We start from the raw sequence: 19,516 nt of genomic DNA, 5'->3' as shown, positions 1-19,516 counted from the left end.
AAACAGGGCATTTTCCTGGATATAGAAATCTCCGTGGACAAACTTTTTTTCCAACAGCTATCAGGTTTTGCAAAGTCTTGCCCTGGACCTGAGCAGTCCAGCCCCTGATTAAGGCCCCTCAGCCAAGGTGTCCGCACGCCCACCTTCTCACGAGGCCCCTCCTCTTGCACCAACACCGCCCATCTTCTCAGCACCCCAGTCTCTAGTCTCTGCTCCCTCAGGACGGTGAGCCAGCTCCTCTCCACTTGGTCTCACCTCCCTGCACCCCCACACCAATCGGAGTGCAGCTGGGGTAATGTGACTCCAGTCCTGTACTCCCTTTCTCAAGGATGCAACCTGAGCTGGCCATGGCCCAGCTCCTGCAGAGTGCCTCGGCTATTTTGTTCCATTTTACAACCGTTGGCAGTTGGAGAGTGAGTCTAAGACCCGTTTAGTCTGTCATAGCTGAATCCAAGAGCTTCTCATCTGCTCCTCTAAATATATAGTTCCTTCAGCCCCTTTATTTTTTGTTTGTTTCCTTGCAGGACGTTGAAGAAACCATGTTCCTTGTCTGCAGAGTCGCTCACCCCTGAATCCTACCTCCACCTCTCACTGGTGCTGTTTAATAGGGACCCCCCTCCCTCGAGTTTCCTGGACACTGGTAGTTCCATCTGGAGGCCAAAGCTCGTTCCAGATGCTTTATTCCCAGACCCCCTTGGAGGTCCAGGTGTCTACTGCCCTCAGCTTGCACACAAAGCTCAGTCTCTTCCTGCGATGTGAGTAGCCTTTCACGATCACCGCCTGGATGTATTTTTCCATGAAGGATTTGCAGTTGTGAGATTCTTTAACAATTCCCCTTCTCCGGGCATATACTGAATGCCTCTATAACGAGAAATGCTCGCTCGCTAATCAGCTGCGTTATTACCCTGAGGCAAGCTCGTGTAAGAAAAGATGAGTTTTCACTTGCCCTTCTCCCTTGCTTTGCTAGAGTGGACTGGTTTCCTTACATCCTCTGAAGGTGTCCAGTGAGTTTCTTTTTTTTTTTTTAAGGAGTCATTGTAAACTTGAGGAATTTATTTTTTGTGTTTCAGTTCACTGTAGTTATTTTTTTTTTTGCTGAATACAAAGTTTCCCCACTTGGAGTAGAGGGGGCCTCTTCACTGTGGCTCCTGGGTCCTTTAGACATGACCCCAGTCATCTCTGAGAGGCATCCTTGCTTATTGATGTGACAAATTAGTCTAAGGTCATCCCGCCCCGTTCCTGCTCCTGATATGGAATTTAGTATTATTTTCATAGGGAAATCAGGTTTCCTTCAATAGGAAACAGTATTGAGAGGACATAACCTAGGAGGTAAGGACACTTGTAACTATTGGGTAAGTTCAAGGTCTTTTCAAGAAATCTGTCAGGAATTATGTCTTCTCTTTTACACTTTAAAAGAAATAATATAGCCATTTATTTAAACAAAATAATGCAACCATTTAAATAATTCTTTAAAAGAGTGAGTTCATACAGCCATTTCCAATTCAAAATTTGCTTGAGGAACCTGACTCTACCATCATGATGCCTGACGCTGACGGCTTTCAAGCCTCACCCTTTGCAACCCCTGCCCCACCTCTGAGGGAGCCGATAAGACAGGCCGGAGGCTCCCTCCTGCAAGCAGCAGGGCCCTACCACCTGCTACACTCCTGCCTGCCGGCCCCACCTCCCAACTACTGTGACACCCCAAGCCAGGCTCCTTTCGTCACTCCCTCAAGCCTTTTCAGACCTGGAGAGAAGCTGCCGTGCTCCCCTAGGGCCTCAGTTGTCTGGGTCCTTCAGACTCTGCCCCGGGGAATTGTGGGGGCACCATCAGCCCCTACACACCAAACAAATTTGGGGGGGGTCCCTTCTTTGCAGGGAAGCACAGAACACTTCACTGCTGATTTCATGTTTATATCCTTTTTTCTTAGGCTGAAAAACTCTCTGGTAATGCACACCCAATTACCTATTTGCTTTTTCCCATCATAATAAGATCAGAATAATGACATCAATATTACTACCAATGCAATTATTGAAAGCCGCTTGATATTATTTTTCAGTTCCTTTATATCCTTAGGGAATGACTATCAAGGGATGTGCCATTAAGTTATTGTGTTTTAAATGACTTTAAATTATTGCTCTTTGTGTGGCTCTATTGCCGTCTCAATGTTAGTTTCACTTTCATTTCTACTTTTAGGGTTTTCTATATCTCTGATTCAGCTGGCTTTATATTTATGTAAATATTAATATGATTCAAAAGTCAAACCTGGCAAAGAAGGTAGGTTCGGAGAGACCCAGCTTCTCTCCTGTGCTTCACCCTGCATTTTTGCGTTATATGTATTTTACATTTATGCATATTATACACACATATGTATATGTGCAAATATATATGTATATTGCTTCACTTTAATAAGAGTAAATATGCATTTATATTCATAAGCCCATATTTTAGATGAACACAGCATGCTAGATGCAACTTGTCCTAATTTATCTTTTCATTTGATAATATTTAGAGGCAATCACTTCACAGCAGTTTACAGAAATATTAAAAACTTCTTGTTTGAATAGGCCACTTAAAGGTATTGAATGATTGATATATTTGACATACGCTTGATACGCTTGATATGTATTTGTTATATTTTAAAAGGTATATCGGACACGACTGAGTGACTGAACTGAACTGAACTGAAAAGGTAAATGGATACAGTTATGTAGTTAGTTATTCAATATGTTATCTGTATTTTCTGTCTCTTCTGTATGTTTTGATGTTTGAGAGCATTTCTAGTCATGGACTAATGGCTACACTTCTACTAACAGCTTTATATAATATCTTTGTCCCTTGTTTTGGTTTCTTAATATGAGTCTTCTTGAAAATTAGCTAAAACCTTCTCTGACACAGTTATTTAATCTGACGTAATATTCTTTACTCCCAGTTCATACCTGGGAGGATGGGAATTACCATAGAAGACAATCAGAGAGCTTGTTTACTTTTCTGTGTATTCTCACCTCAACCCCACCCTAATCGCTGTTAGCTGCATTAGGTCTGCGTGGTCAGAGCATATGCCCTCCATAAAAGATGTCCTTTTCCCGAAAACCATCACTTGGCCTTAGTTCTGCACTTGCATTTATATTTAATATTCAACAGTGAACCTTACAAACGGCATCTTCAGTCCTGGATTCTCTGAAGCATGATCATTCCGAGTATGGATGAGCAACCCCCAGCCCTGAGCTCTTCCACATTTAAGACAAATTTTCTGCAGTCTCTATACTTGAAGACTCTTCCGGGTTTGCTTTTACAGTTCTCTAGGGAAATCATTTTTTCTTTTGTCGTGATAAATGCCTAGGACATTCCACTGCAATTCATGTCTTTATTTCTTAGGTGACAGAGTCTCCCTACAGTATTAAGATAGGGGGTTAGGACTCCTAACTTTTTAGTTTAATTCTATCTTTAGCAACAAGTGTTCCAATTTGGCCTGTACTTTCTTCAGGGTACTTGAATCCCTGATTTGTGTATGGTTCCTCTCTCACCGTTGCTCCAAGGGCCCTGTCCTGCTCAAATTATAGTCTGTCACCCAGAGGAACCATCACATCTGGCAGCTTGGTTGCTTGTCAGTGTACTGTATTTGTGAAGCAAATAGTTAAGCTTTGCTAGTTACTAACTGTCCAGTCCATAACGAGCAAAACTTCCTGTAGGAGTAGACATATGTAAAGGGCAATTTTTTTAAAACTGGTGAAAGAGAGTTGATCTCAAAGAAAATTACCTTTCCCAATGTTATGATGCCTTTGAATTGTGATGCTGGAGAAGACTCTTGAGAGTCCCTTGAACCGCAAGGAGATCAAACCATTCAATTCTAAAGGAAATATAGCCTAAATATTCATTGGAAGGACTGAGCTGAAGCTCCAAAACTTTGCCCACCTGATGCAAAGAGCTGACTCAGTTGAAAAGACCCTGATGCTGGAAAAGACTGAAGGTGGGAGGAGAAGGGGACGACAGAGGATGAGATGGTTGGGTGGCATCACCGACTCAATGAACATGAATCTGAGCAAACTCCGGGAGACACTGGAGGACAGGGAAGTCTGGTGTGCAGCAGTCCATGGGGTCGCAAAGAGTCAGACACGACTTAGTGGCTGAACAACGAAAACAACGATAAAGCTCATGGATCTTAACTTTCATTTTGCAAGAGCCAGACACTAAAGACTGATTCCAGAGGAGTTTCAATAATGAGACACTCTTTACCTCTGGGAAAGAGGTTTTATGAGATTCTCTCCAGGGGCACACCATCTGGCCCTGCGATACCAAGAATTATGAAAACCACAGAATTGGACATTTCACATTGCTTCTCAAACCTTTGACAATGGGAAGAATGATCTTTTATATTAGATTATCAATTACCTATCTAGTTCAGCTACTCGTATACCTAGAAGTAATAACCTTCTCCAAAAAGACCGTTTCCTTCTATGTCAGCTCCCTCTGATGTAGTGGGGATGTCGGCATGCTGGCAGAGCCCTGCACTGTCCTTTGCCTGTTGATATGCCAGTGTCTCCATTTGAAGTGAAGCCACTCCTGGATAGAGATCAAGGAATCCAGTGTCCTTTCAAGGAATCCAGGGATCAAGGAACTGCTGTCCTTTCTGATCTTATTTTACTTTTATACTCAAGTGACATTACTTTGGGAGTCTCACTGTGGGCTTTGGGGCCATCTTTGAAGACAGCTTTTTTGATCTTATCTGTCCCTTGACCCCACCATGTATATCAGTCATGCATAGAATTTTCTCAGAGACCTAGGGAGTTTTATTCTTTATACACATTTATCCAAGGTATCCAACAAGTAGCTTTAAATATTCTTTGGCTTTATGCCTGACTTAAAATTCTACTAGCTCTGCAGAACAAGAATCTACATATTGTTAAATAAATTGATAAAGAAAACTCAAAGATAAAGATACTTAGGGAAATGGCACAAAAAGACTGTTGCCCGAAAGTAAAAAAGATGAAAAATTTAAATAGGTAAGGAAAAGTATTCAACCTTACCAGGACTTTTTAAATTCAAAATAAAAAATAGATAACCAACAAAGACCTACTGTATAGCACAGAGAACTATACTCAATATCTTATATTAATGTGCAATGGAAAAGAATCTGAAAAAGAATATATGTATGTTTATATACATATATATAGTTGTACACCTGAAATGATCACTTTGTTGTTCGACACTAATACAATGTTGTAAATCAATTAACTTTCAATAAAACATAAAAATTAAATATTAAAATTAAAATTGAAACAATATCCCATCTTTGGCTAATCAAAGTAGTGGAGAATTTAAAATGTGAATGCTCAGAACTAGTGGTAAAATATGCATTTTCAAGCATTGCACCGAGTAGAAAAATTGTTGTAAGCCTTTTGAAAAGCATGCAATTTGATGACCAGAAACAAATATTATTTGATCTAGAAACTAGATTTGGGGCAATATAAACTGAGGACATAATCTGTTATGTCAAAACAAGGTTTTTGCCAAGATGTTCATTAGTCAATTAATTATAATAATAAAATGTTAGGGAAAACCTTAAATGTTCAAACACAGGGAATTAAGATTATCAAAGTGATATTCACCAAAAGTGAATGAGAAAATGCTTATGTAGTAATCCTAAATGAAAGCATAAGAAAAACTAGTGTGTGTTTATACAGATATGCACCACTTATCATGCAAAATAACACTATACAGATGAAAATATGACTGGGCCTTTGTGTGTGCCTGTGTGTGCATCTTGGGATAACTTTTTTTTTCTTCTACACTAGTCTATTTTCCAAATATTCCATAACAGCAAAATATACTATTAGCTTTTTAAATTAAAAAATGTTTCTCAAAATTCCTCTCATGCCTTTTGGTGCAATGTTCTGTCCAGTTTCTTTTTATAAGCTCAGAGAGTAGAAACCAGTGTGCTGGTTCCCCTTCCCGCTGGGCTCTTCAGTCGGTGTGGGCACACAGGGTAGGTGCCAGGTGGCTGGAGCCATCCCTCACTGGACGGGAACATCCAGGCTGACTCCTCAAGGTGGGCTCGTAAACAGCCTGTTCCAGTTGAGGTTCAGCCTGTCTGCAGAACCAGCCTCCCCTTCCTCCCTCAGTGAAAAGTTCCCTGGGATAGTGGGTGGAATCAACAGTCCTGAGGCTAGGAGGGATCTGGGCACCTTTGGAGAAGGAAGAACTCAAGGGGCTTGAGCTGGAAGTGAATTGGGACCGCACGGACCAAGGAGAGAAAGCCGGGTCACAGTGGCCTCTAGGTCCTGGCAGGAGTTTGTATTCAATTCTGAAAGCAGTTGGCAACCTCTGAAGGGTGTGGCCCAGGAAGTCACAGGATCTGGGGACTGTTTGCAGCAGCTCCCTGCATCTACTGTGATGGAGCCTCTCCGGAAGGCCCTGAGCTGAGGCCCGGGGGGCAGCAGGACTGTACCACATCCCTTCAGAGCTGGGGCTAAGGGAATGGGGAGGTGATGGGGACTCTGGAGGGGGGTGTGTGGCCCCACGTGTGCTTGGACCCAGATCCAGTTAGCCTCCTAGGGGGGCCCAGTGGGGACAGAGGCTGGCAGACAAGTAGGGACAACCCCACAGACCCCCTGGTCACCACACCTGTGGAATGCTGCCCAAGGGGCGTGGTCAGAGGAGTCCAGCTTCTGACTGAGATGAGAGGCGAATGGCATCCTGTGTAGGGAGCCCAGGAGAAGCGGGATTTAGGGCCTGGGGAAGCAAGCCCGGCTTTGGGGCTGGAAGTTGGAGACAGGTAGGTGCCCGGGGCGTGGTCAACGCCTGGGCGTGGGTGCTGGAGCTGACAGCGACCAGACACCGAGGGGCCCCCTGGGTCTCAGCGGGGCGGCTGACCAACGCGAAGGAAGAGCTTGCAGGAGGCACTTCAGAAGGACCCCAGCCCCACCCTCGGCCGCCTGTCTCGTCCCAGATCCACGCTTGAGGGCCGTTTCCTCCCTTGACTGGAAGGCTGGCGGAGGAAGGGGGTGGGGAGTGAAGCGGCGAGTCTAGGGCCGCTGCTGGGGGGCTCTGCGACCAGCAGCCAGGGGTCCCGGGGCCAGGGCGCCTGGCTGGGACCCAAGAGAGCCCATGGACTGGGATAGAGCACCGGCCCTGTGCGGAGGAGACTCCGCGGGAAGACCCTGAACTTGTATGTGAAGGTGGTGGGGGGAGGGGTCGGGCCTGGAGGGGCGCCTCCCTCCTCGCCCCTTCTCTGCACCCCAGCAGGACCAAGTGGCAGTATACGCAGTAAACTATTTACTGGAACAAAGATGACCAAAGAACACAAACGTCTCAGAGATGGTAACTATTAAACATATATTCAGTTTATTGGACGTACACGCTCTAATTGGGCGCAGGGGTGTGGAGTTTACTGGAATTGTTGAACTGTCCCTTTATTGGGTGCGGGGTAATGCCTCTTCCGGAGTTTCTGGCAGGTGCGAGTAGGAAAGGGGAGGGCCAGGGAGACCAGCACGGGGATAGGGACCGCCCCCAGCCCCCACCCCAAGACACTTTCTCAGGCTGATTGATTTCGCGCACGCATGCGTGTAGAGTGTGAAGGTCTGGAAGTGGGCTCCCTGAAACCTCCCCAGGTCGGCAGACTCCTGTCCATCGCGGTCGGCGGTGCTTTAACTACAGGGTCCCTATTCTGGGTCCCTTTCAAGGCTGATTGTGCAAAGGGACGCTCCTCCCAGGAGTGAGACCTGGGCTTTGATGGAACCCTAGACTGTGGGGCAAGCCTCCCATTCATCAGAAAACACCTGCTCTAGCTTACCATCAACAGTTTAAAAGGGGGTCCTCCCGCAGACCTGAGCGCCCCAATTTTGAAGGTCCCTGAAGTCTTTTCTAGTTCCCTGCTCTTGCTAGAGGACTGAAGGTATGGTGTGTGTGGCCGAGGGTTTGTAAGATTATTTGACAGGAAATCTAGCACCTCCTAGTTCTAATTAGGCTGCTCCCACAGGGTCACAGAACAGTCCTGATGACAAGCAATAATCAGTGACAGAGCAGCATTTTACGGGGTGGATCGGGGATGAGCTTTGATAGTGTAAGGGGAAAGAAATGAAACGAATCCCCCAAGAAGGTTAATAGAATCCAGGCATCTACACTACCCAGCCCCAACAGCTTTGTCACACAGGATCCAGAGCTGGAAATCCTATACAGGAGCGTCACGTTTCTAGGTTCTCTCCCACCTTCCTGTAGGCACTCTATCTCTGAGTTGTCTTTCAGGAGCAGAAAGGCTTCAGAGTCTCAGGGTCCCTTTTCGCTCTTAAAAAAAACCCACTGAGGACCAATAAGCCCTTTTGTTTATACAGGCTATTAATACCTTTTTTCTTTTTTACTTAATACTTTTTAATTAAAAGGTTTCGTTTATCAATTCATTTTAAAGCAGTGATGATCCCGTTTCATTTTCACATAGAAACACCTTTTAAAGAAAAACAACCTCTATTATCAAAAATTAGTGAAAGAGCAGCATTATTGTATGTTTTTGCAAATCTCCATGATACTGATTTAGTAAAAAAAACAAAAACAAAAACAGCTGGATTCTCTCATGTGCTTCTGCACCAGGGAAATGCCATCCTCAAAGGTATAAGAAATGGCAGTGAAAAGGGCAAGAACCGTCTGTTATTACAAAGGTGGGTTTCCCTTTGCAAGGATCTCAGAGTTTCCCGAGGGCTCCCAGACCAAGCTGTGAGAACGGCAGTTCCCGATCAAGGAAAACCAAGCTCCAAGGGTGGGCGTCCCCAGTTCCCTTCACAGCGTGATGGCCCCGCAGCATCTCCTTTGGCCCGACCGGTCACGCACATGGAGGAATCCGGTGGTTAATTATTTTACAGTTCATCCATTTTGTAGTGCATGAGATTTACTCATTGAAAATTTTTCCTAATAGGAAAACACAATAAACCTTAGAAAACTTAATGACAGTCAATAGCAAAGATTAAGTAAATTACGATTTCCAAATCCAAATACTTTATAGCCATCAAAAAGAAAGTAAAAGAGGAAGACGTTCTCTACATCTTTATAAAGCATCTTTATAAGTGCAGAAAAAAGTGTATATTACAATGTTCCTCATGCCTTTTTTTTTTTTTTTTAAAGAGAATCCTGTGTGTATTACTGGGAAAAAAGACACTTAAGAGATGGCTTGTAACAACTGGTCATCTTTAGGGAAACAGAGGAACTTAAAAAACTGTAAACCTACCAGTAACGAGTAACATACTATGTACCCTTGTTAACTGTATTTGACCCTCAGAGAAAAGGAGGCAAGAAGGTTTTCGCGGAGGTGGAACCCTGTTGCATTTCAGCGGGGTCTGCGCTCTAAGAGTGGAGGACCCTTAACCAGCGCGCCTTCAGCGAATGCACGCGAGCCAGCCGGTGCAAGCCTGTCCGCCGAACCCCGCGGAGCCCGCCCCGCGCAGCCCTGCGCGGCCCGCCCCGCGCAGCCCTAACCCTGCCCCAGCCCCGCCCCTCGATTCCCATTGGTCTGTGTCTACGCCGGGAGCCCGTCCCGCCCCGTGCTTCCCTACCGTCTTGCCCCGTCCCTCTGCTCCCATTGGCCCATCTCTACGGGGAGCCCGCCCCGCCCCTCGCAGCCCTAACCGCGCTCCCCTTACCCCCGCCCCTCAATTCCCATTGGTCTGTGTCTACGCCGGGGAGGCCGCCCCGCCCCGCGCAGCCCTAACCAGCTCCCTTGCCCCGCCCCTCCACTCCCATTGGTCTGTCCCTAAGCCGCTGCGCCCAATCGCAGCGCTTAGCGCCAAATTTGAATCGATGTTATCATTTGAATCGAGAGGGCGCCGCGGTGGCTTTTCGCGCCCGAGCCGCTAACGCCGGGCGCCTCCGGGACGTGGCTGCGCTGGGCCATCCGGCCGCCGGCGAGGGCGAGGGGCGAGGGCGGGGGCTGGAGCGGGGGCCGCGGCCGCGGCGGAGGTGGGCGCGAGTGTGCGGGCTGAGGCCCGGTCGGTCCCTGCGGCGCGGGCCAGGAGGCGGACGCAGGTGGACTGGACTCCCGGGGCCGGCGCAGGGTGCGCGCCGCGGGGTGGTGGATCGCTCCCCTGGAGTCGGCGCGGGAGACTCGGCCCGGGTGAGCCGCGGCCGGGGCCCTTCGCTGGGCGCGGGCAGCTGGCGGGGCCCCAGGGGGCCGCGTGGGCCACTCGGGACTCTGCGGGCACCGGCGGCCCGGGCTTGGCCCTGCTCGTTCTCAGCGCTCGCGTGGGGTCTCGGCGGGAAACCCGCGGGAGCCGCGACCCTGGTGGGCGCCGTCCTGGCCGCAGGTCTGTGCGGGGGGCGCCGAGTTGTGGGGGGACAGCCCGGGACCAGCCTGGGGCTTCCACTGCGGTCAGTGTTAAGTGTGGTCGGGGCGGCCGAGGCATTGGTGAAGCGACCAGTTGGTCACTTACAAGTGCCTTCTCAGCTCTTTGCTTTAGGGTAACCTCCGGCTCCCCGTCTGTTTTATTTTTGCTCTTTCGTTCAGTAAGTCCGCTTCAGCAAACCTTTTCATGCCCGACCTTCCCGTCCGGGGATTATACTCAAATTCTTGTTTAGAAAATGGGTCCTGCAAGACGCCTGGTCACCATCAAAAGGAGCGGGGTGGATGGCCCCCACTTTCCGCTGAGCCTCAGCACCTGCTTGTTTGGAAGGTGAGCCCTGCCCTTGCGTGCACAATTTAAACAATTTGGCTTTAAAAACCCCCTCGGTGTTACTAATCATAGGTTAACTGATGGGACGCACAGATCCAGGAATAGCGGAGCCCTTGGGTTTGCACAGGACTGCCTATGTACTGTCAATGTGACTGGTTGTTTCATATGAAGTAGAATCTTGAGGATGATGTTTATATAATTGTGTGTGTTTTTTTAGTCAAAGATTTAAAAATTGGTTTGATAAAAATCTATAATTGGAGAAAAATGTAAAGGATTCTCAAATCCTGCTTGACTTCAGGCAGGCTTTCGAAGGCTACTGTGTTCATCTGAAATCTCTCTGAACTGAGCATTCCTTGGCTGCTGGGAGTTAATTGAACAAATAAGGAAGGGATCTCTGTTGGCTTGTTGGTCTTTTTGGAAAAAAAGTGGGAATGGGAAGAAGAGTCTTTCCGGTTGTGTTCTGAGAATTTTTCTTTGGTTTTCTTCCTGTGTTGTTGGTGGCAGTAACCCTGTTCCGTGTGTAAACAGGAACCGTTAATCACACCCTGCTCTCATTTTCTAAAAGTGATGGGTAAGTTTCCCTCCCTGTAGAACCCTGTGTGGTGGAACCCTGACCCCCTCCTACCCACACTCCACCCTCCTACCAGTTGTCCTGCACCCACGTTCCACCACAGGCCAAACTCTGGCTCACCTTGGTGCTGTAAGCCAGTTGGCACTTCTATCTCTGGAAGTTTCTCTCTACCCTCCTACATGAGCGATTCCTTTCCAGCTTTCAGATATGGGATTCATGTGCCCTGAGAAGAAGCCTTCACTGAGCACTGCTCTTCTTTCCTAACCCACACGTGGTGATGAGGCTGCAGTTTGTCCATTTCACTCCTAAGGTCCCGAGAGCAGAAAATATCTTGTTAATAATTATGTAGCTGGGGTCTGGTATGGGGTCTGGTGTATGAGAGGTGGTTACTGTCCAGCACACCAACAATTGTCCTGTTGAAACATCAGCTGGAGAATTGGGTTTGGAGTCTGTATGTAGCAGTGGCTGTCAGCTGAGAGCCCTATGACCCCCAGGAGACACCTGGCAAAGTCTGGAGACATTTTTTCATGTCGCGATGTGGGAGCCCCACATCACTGAGGTCAGGGAGCAGAGGTCAGCTTCACTGCCAATCCTACAATGTACAGGACGGCTCCCCCTACAAAGAACTGTCTGGCTGGGATATCAGTGGTGCCGAGGTGGAGAACCACTGCTCTGTAGTGATTCTCGCTGGCAGTCTCCTGCCATTTCTAACGAGATAATCTTTCTCTCTTGCGGGGATGGTCTCATGCCTCAAAATCAAAATCTTTTCATTGACTTAGAGTAGCTGTTTGCTTTCCATAACTTCCACTCTCTTCAAAAGGAAAAGACAAAAAACACTTCGGTATCAAATGGCAGTCATTCTTTCATCCTGTAGTGATTAAGTATCTTTTTATGCAAGATTGTTTAATCTAGAAACCCATTTGTAGTGTTTGATCGTGTGACACGGGGAGGAAGGGCTACTCTAAGGTTTCAGAGGTTCCTGTTGAGAACAGAGGAGTCATGGTCTGTTCAAATGTGTTAAGCCCAGGACGGTACTGGGGGCACCAGAGGCCCAGGGAGCCTTGCTAAGGGCATCTTAGACCAGTTTCTCTGTAGTCTGGGGATTTCTCTCTTGTGGTGCTTGCTGCTGACGTCAGCTTCCCGTGAAAAGACAGGTTGCATCTAGATAATTGGTTGTTGTTGCTTGTGTTTAGTGTCTGTAATGAGAGGAGACTTGTGACTTTGTCAGTTAATAGTGCAGTTTTAAAACAATCAAAAGCTCACAAGTTGTGAGCATTTACTGTGTGCCAGGCAAGTGACAGACCTGAGTAACTCATTTAATTGTGTGAAGGGCACCATGATGTGGGTGCCAATGGAGTCCTCTTGGTATATGAAGAAACCGAGGCACAGAGAGGTCCTAACATGAAATACAGCACTTTTGGTGATAAGTAAACCTTTAAACATACATAGCATCACCAATAAACGTGTAAATCTTTTTATAAAAGAAAAAAAAAAGCAGAGTCCAAAAAATAATTATTCTTCAAACTGATGTGAAGTATTCCTTTAGCTGGGTCTCATAAGCATAAATAGTTTAGCAAAAGGAAATTCAGTTTTGTATTCTAATATTTTCCATTATAATTATTTCTAAGTACTCTAAGTTTTAATGATTTAAAGTAGTTGCTTCTACAATACTTGTAAAAATTGTCAGCAAAATGCAAAGATCATTTACATTGCCCAGTTTGTTTTTCCTTTATGTCATTGCATTTACAGATCAAACACGGAGTCAAACGTTTTGAGTCAGTAATGTAAATTTTTTTAATCACAATAAGCTAAAAAATCTTTATTCTTTTGAATTAAGGGGTATCGAGTGTGACATTCGTATTCAGCTTCCTGTAGTGTCCAAACAACACTGCAAAATTGAAATCAGTAAGCAGGAGGTGAGTGGTTTTGGGAAGTTTATTTTTAAAAACTTTTCACTTTGTATCCATTTATTAGTTACATGTTTTCCTGTGTTTTCTATTTATAGGCAGTATTGTTTAATTTCAGTTCCACAAATCCAACACAAATAAATGGATCTACTTTTGATAAACCTGTACAGCTAAAACATGGCGATGTGATAACTATTGTTGATCGGTCTTTCAGGTAGGTAAGAACTAACTGGGCTAAAGACAGACTTTCTGAGTCACCAAAAACCAGCCTTACAGTTCACCAGGGATCCTTCTTTAATGCGGGTGAACGTCAACATGTTTGAGGTTGTCATTCCCAACACTAAGTCTTCATCTAAATTCATGAGCATCTGGAAGGAATGACAGATGGAGTTCATTGTGCCCTGGCTCAAGGATTTGAGAGCGCATGTCTGTGCCGAGGACAGCAACCAGGTCCTAAAGGAGAATCATGTTGTTGCAAATGTTGTGAAACTGCATTTATTTTACTTCTCTATGTTAAAGTCAAGTACACGCATAGAGAAAGATATGAAACGAGATCATGACCCAACTTATTGGGATGGACCAGCCTTGTGATTTCACCTGTCAGGGGCTGAACTGTACTCTCCTAAATTCACAAGTTCAAATCCTAATCCCCAGCTCCCCTGAAATGGGGCCATTTTCGGACAGGCCTTAAAAAAGAGGATTAAGTTAAAATGAGGCTATTAGAGGGAGTCCTAATCCACTCCCACCTGTGTCCTTACAAGAAGAGCCTAGGACTCAGAGGAGCCAGGGGAGCAGGTGCTCAGGGGCACCCCCGAGGAGGAGCGAGGTCCCAGGAGGCCACCCTGCCCACGCCCTGATCGGACTCACAGCCTTTGGAACTGTGAGGAAAGACATTTCTCTTGTTTAAGGGAGTGGCGTTTGGTTAGAGAACTAACATACCGCCCAAGCCATCAGCAGCATTTCCGGAAGTTTTCCTCACGCGTCTTCTCATCACTATCTCCACTCACCACGTAAACCACGAGAGCGTGGCTTTTCTGATAGCCTAAGAGGCTACGGAGTTCTCCTGCCTGAGCTTGCATCTCTCACCACCTCAGTTTTGTCTGTCTTTATTAAACTGCCTACACTTGTGACTGATCTGCTCTTACGGTTGTGAGATTCACAGCACGGATGGGGTGGGTGGACCCATTCCAGTTGATTCCTTCTCACTGCTTAAGGATTTCCTTGAATTAACCACAGTTTTACACACAGAATACACTTTTCATTCTGGATGGACATTTGAGCAATTTTGTTTTTGAAATGAGTCAGGGCTTGCTTTTTATGATCAGTTGTGGTTAACTGTGTACTAACCTGTCTTGTGTGTTTGAAAAGAACGTGTGTTCCACAGCTGCTGGGCAGAGTGTTCTATCTGTATAGGTCCATAAGATTCAAATTCCTAACTAGAATCCTGATAATGTTTTCTGCTGATTCTTAGTTACTCAGACTAAGTTGTAATCATGCATTTAGGATTTTTTTCTTTTTTGTTTTTAGCTCTGTAGGTTCAGCTCTCTGCTTCCTCTATTTTGAGGCCATACTGTGGGTTTAAATTAAGAATTATCTCCTCTGAGAGGATGAAGCTCCATCATGTATCATTCTGAAATGTCCCGTACCTTTAGTAATGCTTTTGATGAGAGATTTCATACTATAGTTATTTCTGCCTTTTTTTTTTTTTTTAATCACATTGCTTTCAACTTTCATAATCCTTAAGGTTTAAATGGTCTCTAGGAACTAGCTGCTAGATGCACTTTTGTCTATAACTGGTTGATGTTGACAGATGGACCCTTTCATCATTGTAAAATGTGCAATGTCTCTAATTTTTATCTTAAAGTTAATTTTGTCTGGTGTTGATACAACCTCTGCACCTGTCTTCTGGTTGCTGTTTGCCTGGTGTATCTTTCTCCATCATTATACTTTCATCCTATGTATGGCTTTTTAAGAAAATATATACTTTAAAAATGTTTTTACTGAATAGTAAATGATTATAAGTACTGCAAGTTAAACATTTAGCCAAAGCACACTTCCTTACAGGTTAAATACAGTCATAAAGATGTCTTAAATAGAAACTCATCCTGCAGCCAAATTGAGTTCCTTGATGCCCTCTTTTGGAAAGTAGAGGGTGAAGGAAAAAAGGCCTTTTCATCCCATATGAAAGAGAGTGAAGTCTAGAAGAATTTACATGTTGTAAGCGATTTTCTGTGACCAGATCGATAAGGCTGCCAGACTTAGTTAAAGAGAACAAAGCCCAGGATGTTCAGTTAAGCTTGAATTTCAGATAAATGAATATATATATATATTTTTTGGCAGTACAATTTGTGTCTTTGATTCTGAACTGTATCTGTTGTAGGAAGCAATATATTAATAGTTGGATCTTTTTTGTCATCCATTCTGCTAAATGGAACTCCATTTTCATTATTGCCTTCCTTTGTATTCATTAGGTATTTTCTAATTTGAATATCCTGATCATTTCTTTTTCTGTGCTTTTTGTGAATTTGCCTTCATTTTTAAAGAGTGTTTTTATTGGATAGAGACTTCTAGATAGGAGATATCTAATGTGGAATGGAGAATCAGAACTATTTTCCCCAAATGAGATGCTGCTCACATTAAGATTGAGATGGTTAAATACCTCAGGCAACAGATAGAAAATAGATTTGAGGAAGAAGGGCTTGATTCAGAACTCTGGTGCCATGAGAAACACTTCCAGACACTTGACGGCTTCAGTCTTACTTGGTGCCGTTGTTCAGTTGCTAAGTCCTGTCTGACTCTTTGTGACCCCATGGACTGCAGCACACCAGGCTTCCCTGTCTTTCACTCTCTCCTTAAATTTGCTCAAACTCATGTCCACTGAGTCAGTGACACCATCCAACCATCTCATCCTCTGTTGCCTCCTTCTCCTCCTGCTTTCAATCTTTCCCAGCATCAGGATCTTTTTCAAGGAGTCAGTTCTTCGCATCAGGTGGCCAAAGTATTGGAGTTTCAGCTTCAGCATGAGTCCTTCCAATGTATATTCAGGGTTGATTTCCTTTAGGAATGACTGGTTTGATCTCTTTACAACCCAAGGGACTCTTAGAGTCCTCTCCAACACCACAGTTCAAAAGCATCAATTGTTTGCGCTCAGCCTTTAGATCTTAGGTGGCATCTAAATTCTTTTCATCTTCTCTTACCTGGGTACCTAAGTTCAGTGTGTGTTATAAAATGTTGTTCTGTGAGTTGATACCCAAAGTCTGTTAGAACAACTATGTCTCTTCCTAAACATCTTTACATCTTCCTAAAATGTGCCTTTGTTCAGACACAGATGGAGTAACTGGGAAGCTCATAGTGATCTGAAGTTAAAGTATAGCTCTGTAATGACTCTGCAGTGAATGGTAAAAGGCGATAGATGCCACCCAGCTTCTTGGTTAACCTTCCGAGCCATCAGATGATTTCCATGAGCAAAAACTAGGAGACACCTGATTTTGTTCTATTACACAGTCATTTCCAGCAGAGTAGGTGCTCAGTGATATTATAAAGGCTAGTTGCTGCTGCTGCTGCTGCTGCTGCTAAGTCACTTCAGTTGTGTCCGACTCTGTGTGACCCCATAGACGGAAGCCCACCAGGCTCCCCCGTCCCTGGGATTTTCCAGGCAAGAGTACTGGAGTGGCTTGCCATTGCCTTAGGGTTCAGAAATTAATCTGGTCCTGATATCTGACAATGGTGTTCCAAAAGAAACAAAGCAATTTACCTAAGTTTTTCGTATAAAAACACTTCTCTAACTCTAAATGTCTTTGCTTGAATAAGACCTGAAGTTTCCTTGAAGAAAAGCTGAAGTTTGTTCCTTGGACATTAGTCAGATATAGAAGTTTTATTTTCTGTCACAAGCCTTTAATCTGAGTATGTGTCTGTGATTCTGTGCACTTCAGGTATGAAAATGAAAGCCATCAGGATGGAAGCAAGTCCCCCGAATTTCCAGGACAAAGACGGGACCAGGTGATGGGGGATATGATCCAGCTTTGGGCTCTGAGTCTTTTTTGCAGGATGATATGAAAGCATTTGTCTGCACTGACACTGTTTTCTTACACAGGAGAACACTTTACCAGTTATAGTAGGAAAGTGTCACTAAGATATTAAAACAAGCTGAACTTAGATATATTAATAAAATTTAAGCTATCATTCCTCTTTTATTCAACATGGGAGTACTGAGTATTACACTTTGGGCCCCAAAGTCTCCTCAAGTGTCTCCCAATCTGATTTTGCAAACCTTTGGTTAAGACAACCCTGACACAGAACTCCGATTCCAGAGCCATGGCATCTTGTGGTTCATTTTGTGCCCCATTTATTCATCCATTTTTATTTTTCTGAGATAATCACATCAGAGTTGTGGGTGCCAGAGACGCTTTCCAGGTTTGAGGGACAGATGACCCATGACACTGAAAGAGTTAATGCCTTTTGTTTATCAGTGGCGAGAACACATTCCAAATGATCCGTCTTCCTAAAATGCAGTCTGGGAGATTTAGTAGGACTTAGAAGGTTCCAGGAAAATCTTGGGACTTCCTGTCCATCCTCCTTTTTACGAAGCTACTCAAACTAGTCTCGTCTGACCAGGTTGGAACGCCCTGGCTTGAGAGTCTTATCACAGGGACTCCTGAGGTCAGCCAGAGGCTCTGCGTTTGAAGATGCTCCTCCTTCCCGAGGGAAGTAACTAATGTCAACCTGCTCATCAGCTTGGGCTTCCCAGGTGGTAAAGAATCCGCCTGCTAGTGCAGGAGATGTGGGTTCGGTCCCTGGGTCGGGAATACCCCTGGAGGAGGTAATGGCAACCCATGCCAGTATTCTTTCCTGGAAAAATCCATGGACAGAGGAGCCTGGTGGGCTATAGTCCATGGGGTCGAAAAGAGTCAGATGCGACTGAGCAGCTAAACACTGACACAGCTTCTGAGGCATCCTGCCCACCACCGCCCCCTCCAACTTGCTCTTGTTATGCAGTCACTCAGTCCTGTCCACTCTTTGTGACTCCATGGACTGCAGCATGCCAGGCTTCCCTGTCCTCCACTATCTCTTGGAGTTTGTAAAACTTGTTACTCTAACTTGTGAGTAGGTATAAAGAAACCAATCAAAAAGCTGAACTAAGGGTTAGATAGAAGTTCCCAAGGGTCTGTGACCAGAGTGTTATCTGGGTTGTGATAACAGAAATATCGAAATTGAATACTTAGAACATGTCATCTGACTATGATCTTTATGACTGTTGGATATTATCGTGCAAAAAAATACGGGCTTATATTTTGTACAGATTTTTAAATTTTAATTCATTTTTATTGTTCAGAAACTGAGCCCTCACACAAGAAGTTTGAGAAGCAGTGCATTCAAAACCAAGAAATCGGAAATTGATTAAAGACATAAGTTAAAGTATTTGCCTTTGGGTATATTTTGTGATTTTCCCCCAGTGATTCAGAGGACATTATTTTTCTAACTTTGGGACAGTATTGGACTTCTATGTCTTGTATTCTTGTTATTCTGTAGTCGGTCTTCACCTGATAAAAAGCTGCCTGGGAAAGATCGTGAAGGCGGACAAGCAGGAAAGCTAGATCTGATCCCAGTGCTCTTAGGGTACAGAGCCTCTGGGTACACTGTTCACCTCTGCCTTAACTCCTGGGCTTTCAGATATACACCTCCACTATCTGCCAGCAAAGATCTCGCATGCTAAATTAATTCCACTTCACCCACGGATCCTGTAGCCAATTTTTGCCAAAACAGAGTGTGAAGTCAATGACTCTGTGCCTTTGGTAGGTTCCCAGACCCTGAGGGTAGGTGATGTTGACTCTTAGCTTAGATTCTTCTTTCACAGAAGTTCAATGGAGTTATAAAAAGTCACTGAGGTTTAATTTAAGCAATTTTAAGTTTTTCTTTCTTATTCTATGAGTATATTTAAAAAAAAAAATCATCTGAGAATGCTTGTGTTGTGAGCACCAGTGCCCGAAGGTCTGGGCTCATTTCCCAAAGTCTCTTCAAGTCCTAAAGAGCAGTAGGGTAGAGAAGGCCATCCACCGGAAGAGTATCTTAGTAAATACTGTTTAATGTCAGAATCTGAAAAGGCTTCTAAATCGATATTCGTATTTTGGCCACTCACAGGAAGCTTCGCGTCGGGTCTCAAGATCCAGCTTATCCTCCAACCCAGGTCAGTAGTTTTTTGTTTTTGTTTGTTTTCCTGAGATCCAGTAAGATCAGTTCTTCATGTAGATTTGTGTGAGGAAGGGACAGACATAGGCAGACACCCGAGTTGACCTTTTCCCCTAGTGATATTTGGGCTCCATGCTTGTTGGAGGGTCCACGTGGAGACAGATTGTCTGGCTTAGTTGTCCCCTTAATTCTGAGCAGATCG

General features: G+C 44.9%; 1 protein-coding gene across 4 annotated transcripts in view; it reads left to right on the top strand.

Annotated features, from left to right (window-relative positions):
• The first annotated feature begins 9,900 nt into the window (after positions 1-9,900).
• The window catches only part of MKI67 (marker of proliferation Ki-67), a 29,740-nt gene continuing 20,124 nt past the window's right edge, over positions 9,901-19,516 (top strand). For 2 of the 4 annotated variants that reach the window (XM_088842430.1, XM_055424393.2), the window contains exons 1-6: positions 9,901-10,094; positions 10,485-10,650; positions 13,059-13,137; positions 13,227-13,342; positions 17,061-17,127; positions 19,267-19,312. In XM_088842430.1, the coding sequence (XP_088698556.1) occupies positions 10,559-10,650; positions 13,059-13,137; positions 13,227-13,342; positions 17,061-17,127; positions 19,267-19,312 (400 nt within the window). In that variant the 5' untranslated portion in view covers positions 9,901-10,094; positions 10,485-10,558. The remainder of the gene's footprint in view (positions 10,095-10,484; positions 10,651-13,058; positions 13,138-13,226; positions 13,343-17,060; positions 17,128-19,266; positions 19,313-19,516) is intronic. The other 2 variants (XM_088842429.1, XM_088842431.1) reach the window with 2 other exon arrangements.

Source organism: Moschus berezovskii, chromosome 12 (genome assembly GCF_049115385.1).
Source record: "Moschus berezovskii isolate FMDL1 chromosome 12, NW_MosBer_1.0, whole genome shotgun sequence".
Taxonomy (NCBI): domain Eukaryota; kingdom Metazoa; phylum Chordata; class Mammalia; order Artiodactyla; family Moschidae; genus Moschus; species Moschus berezovskii.
This window is presented reverse-complemented; position numbering and strand designations above follow the sequence as displayed.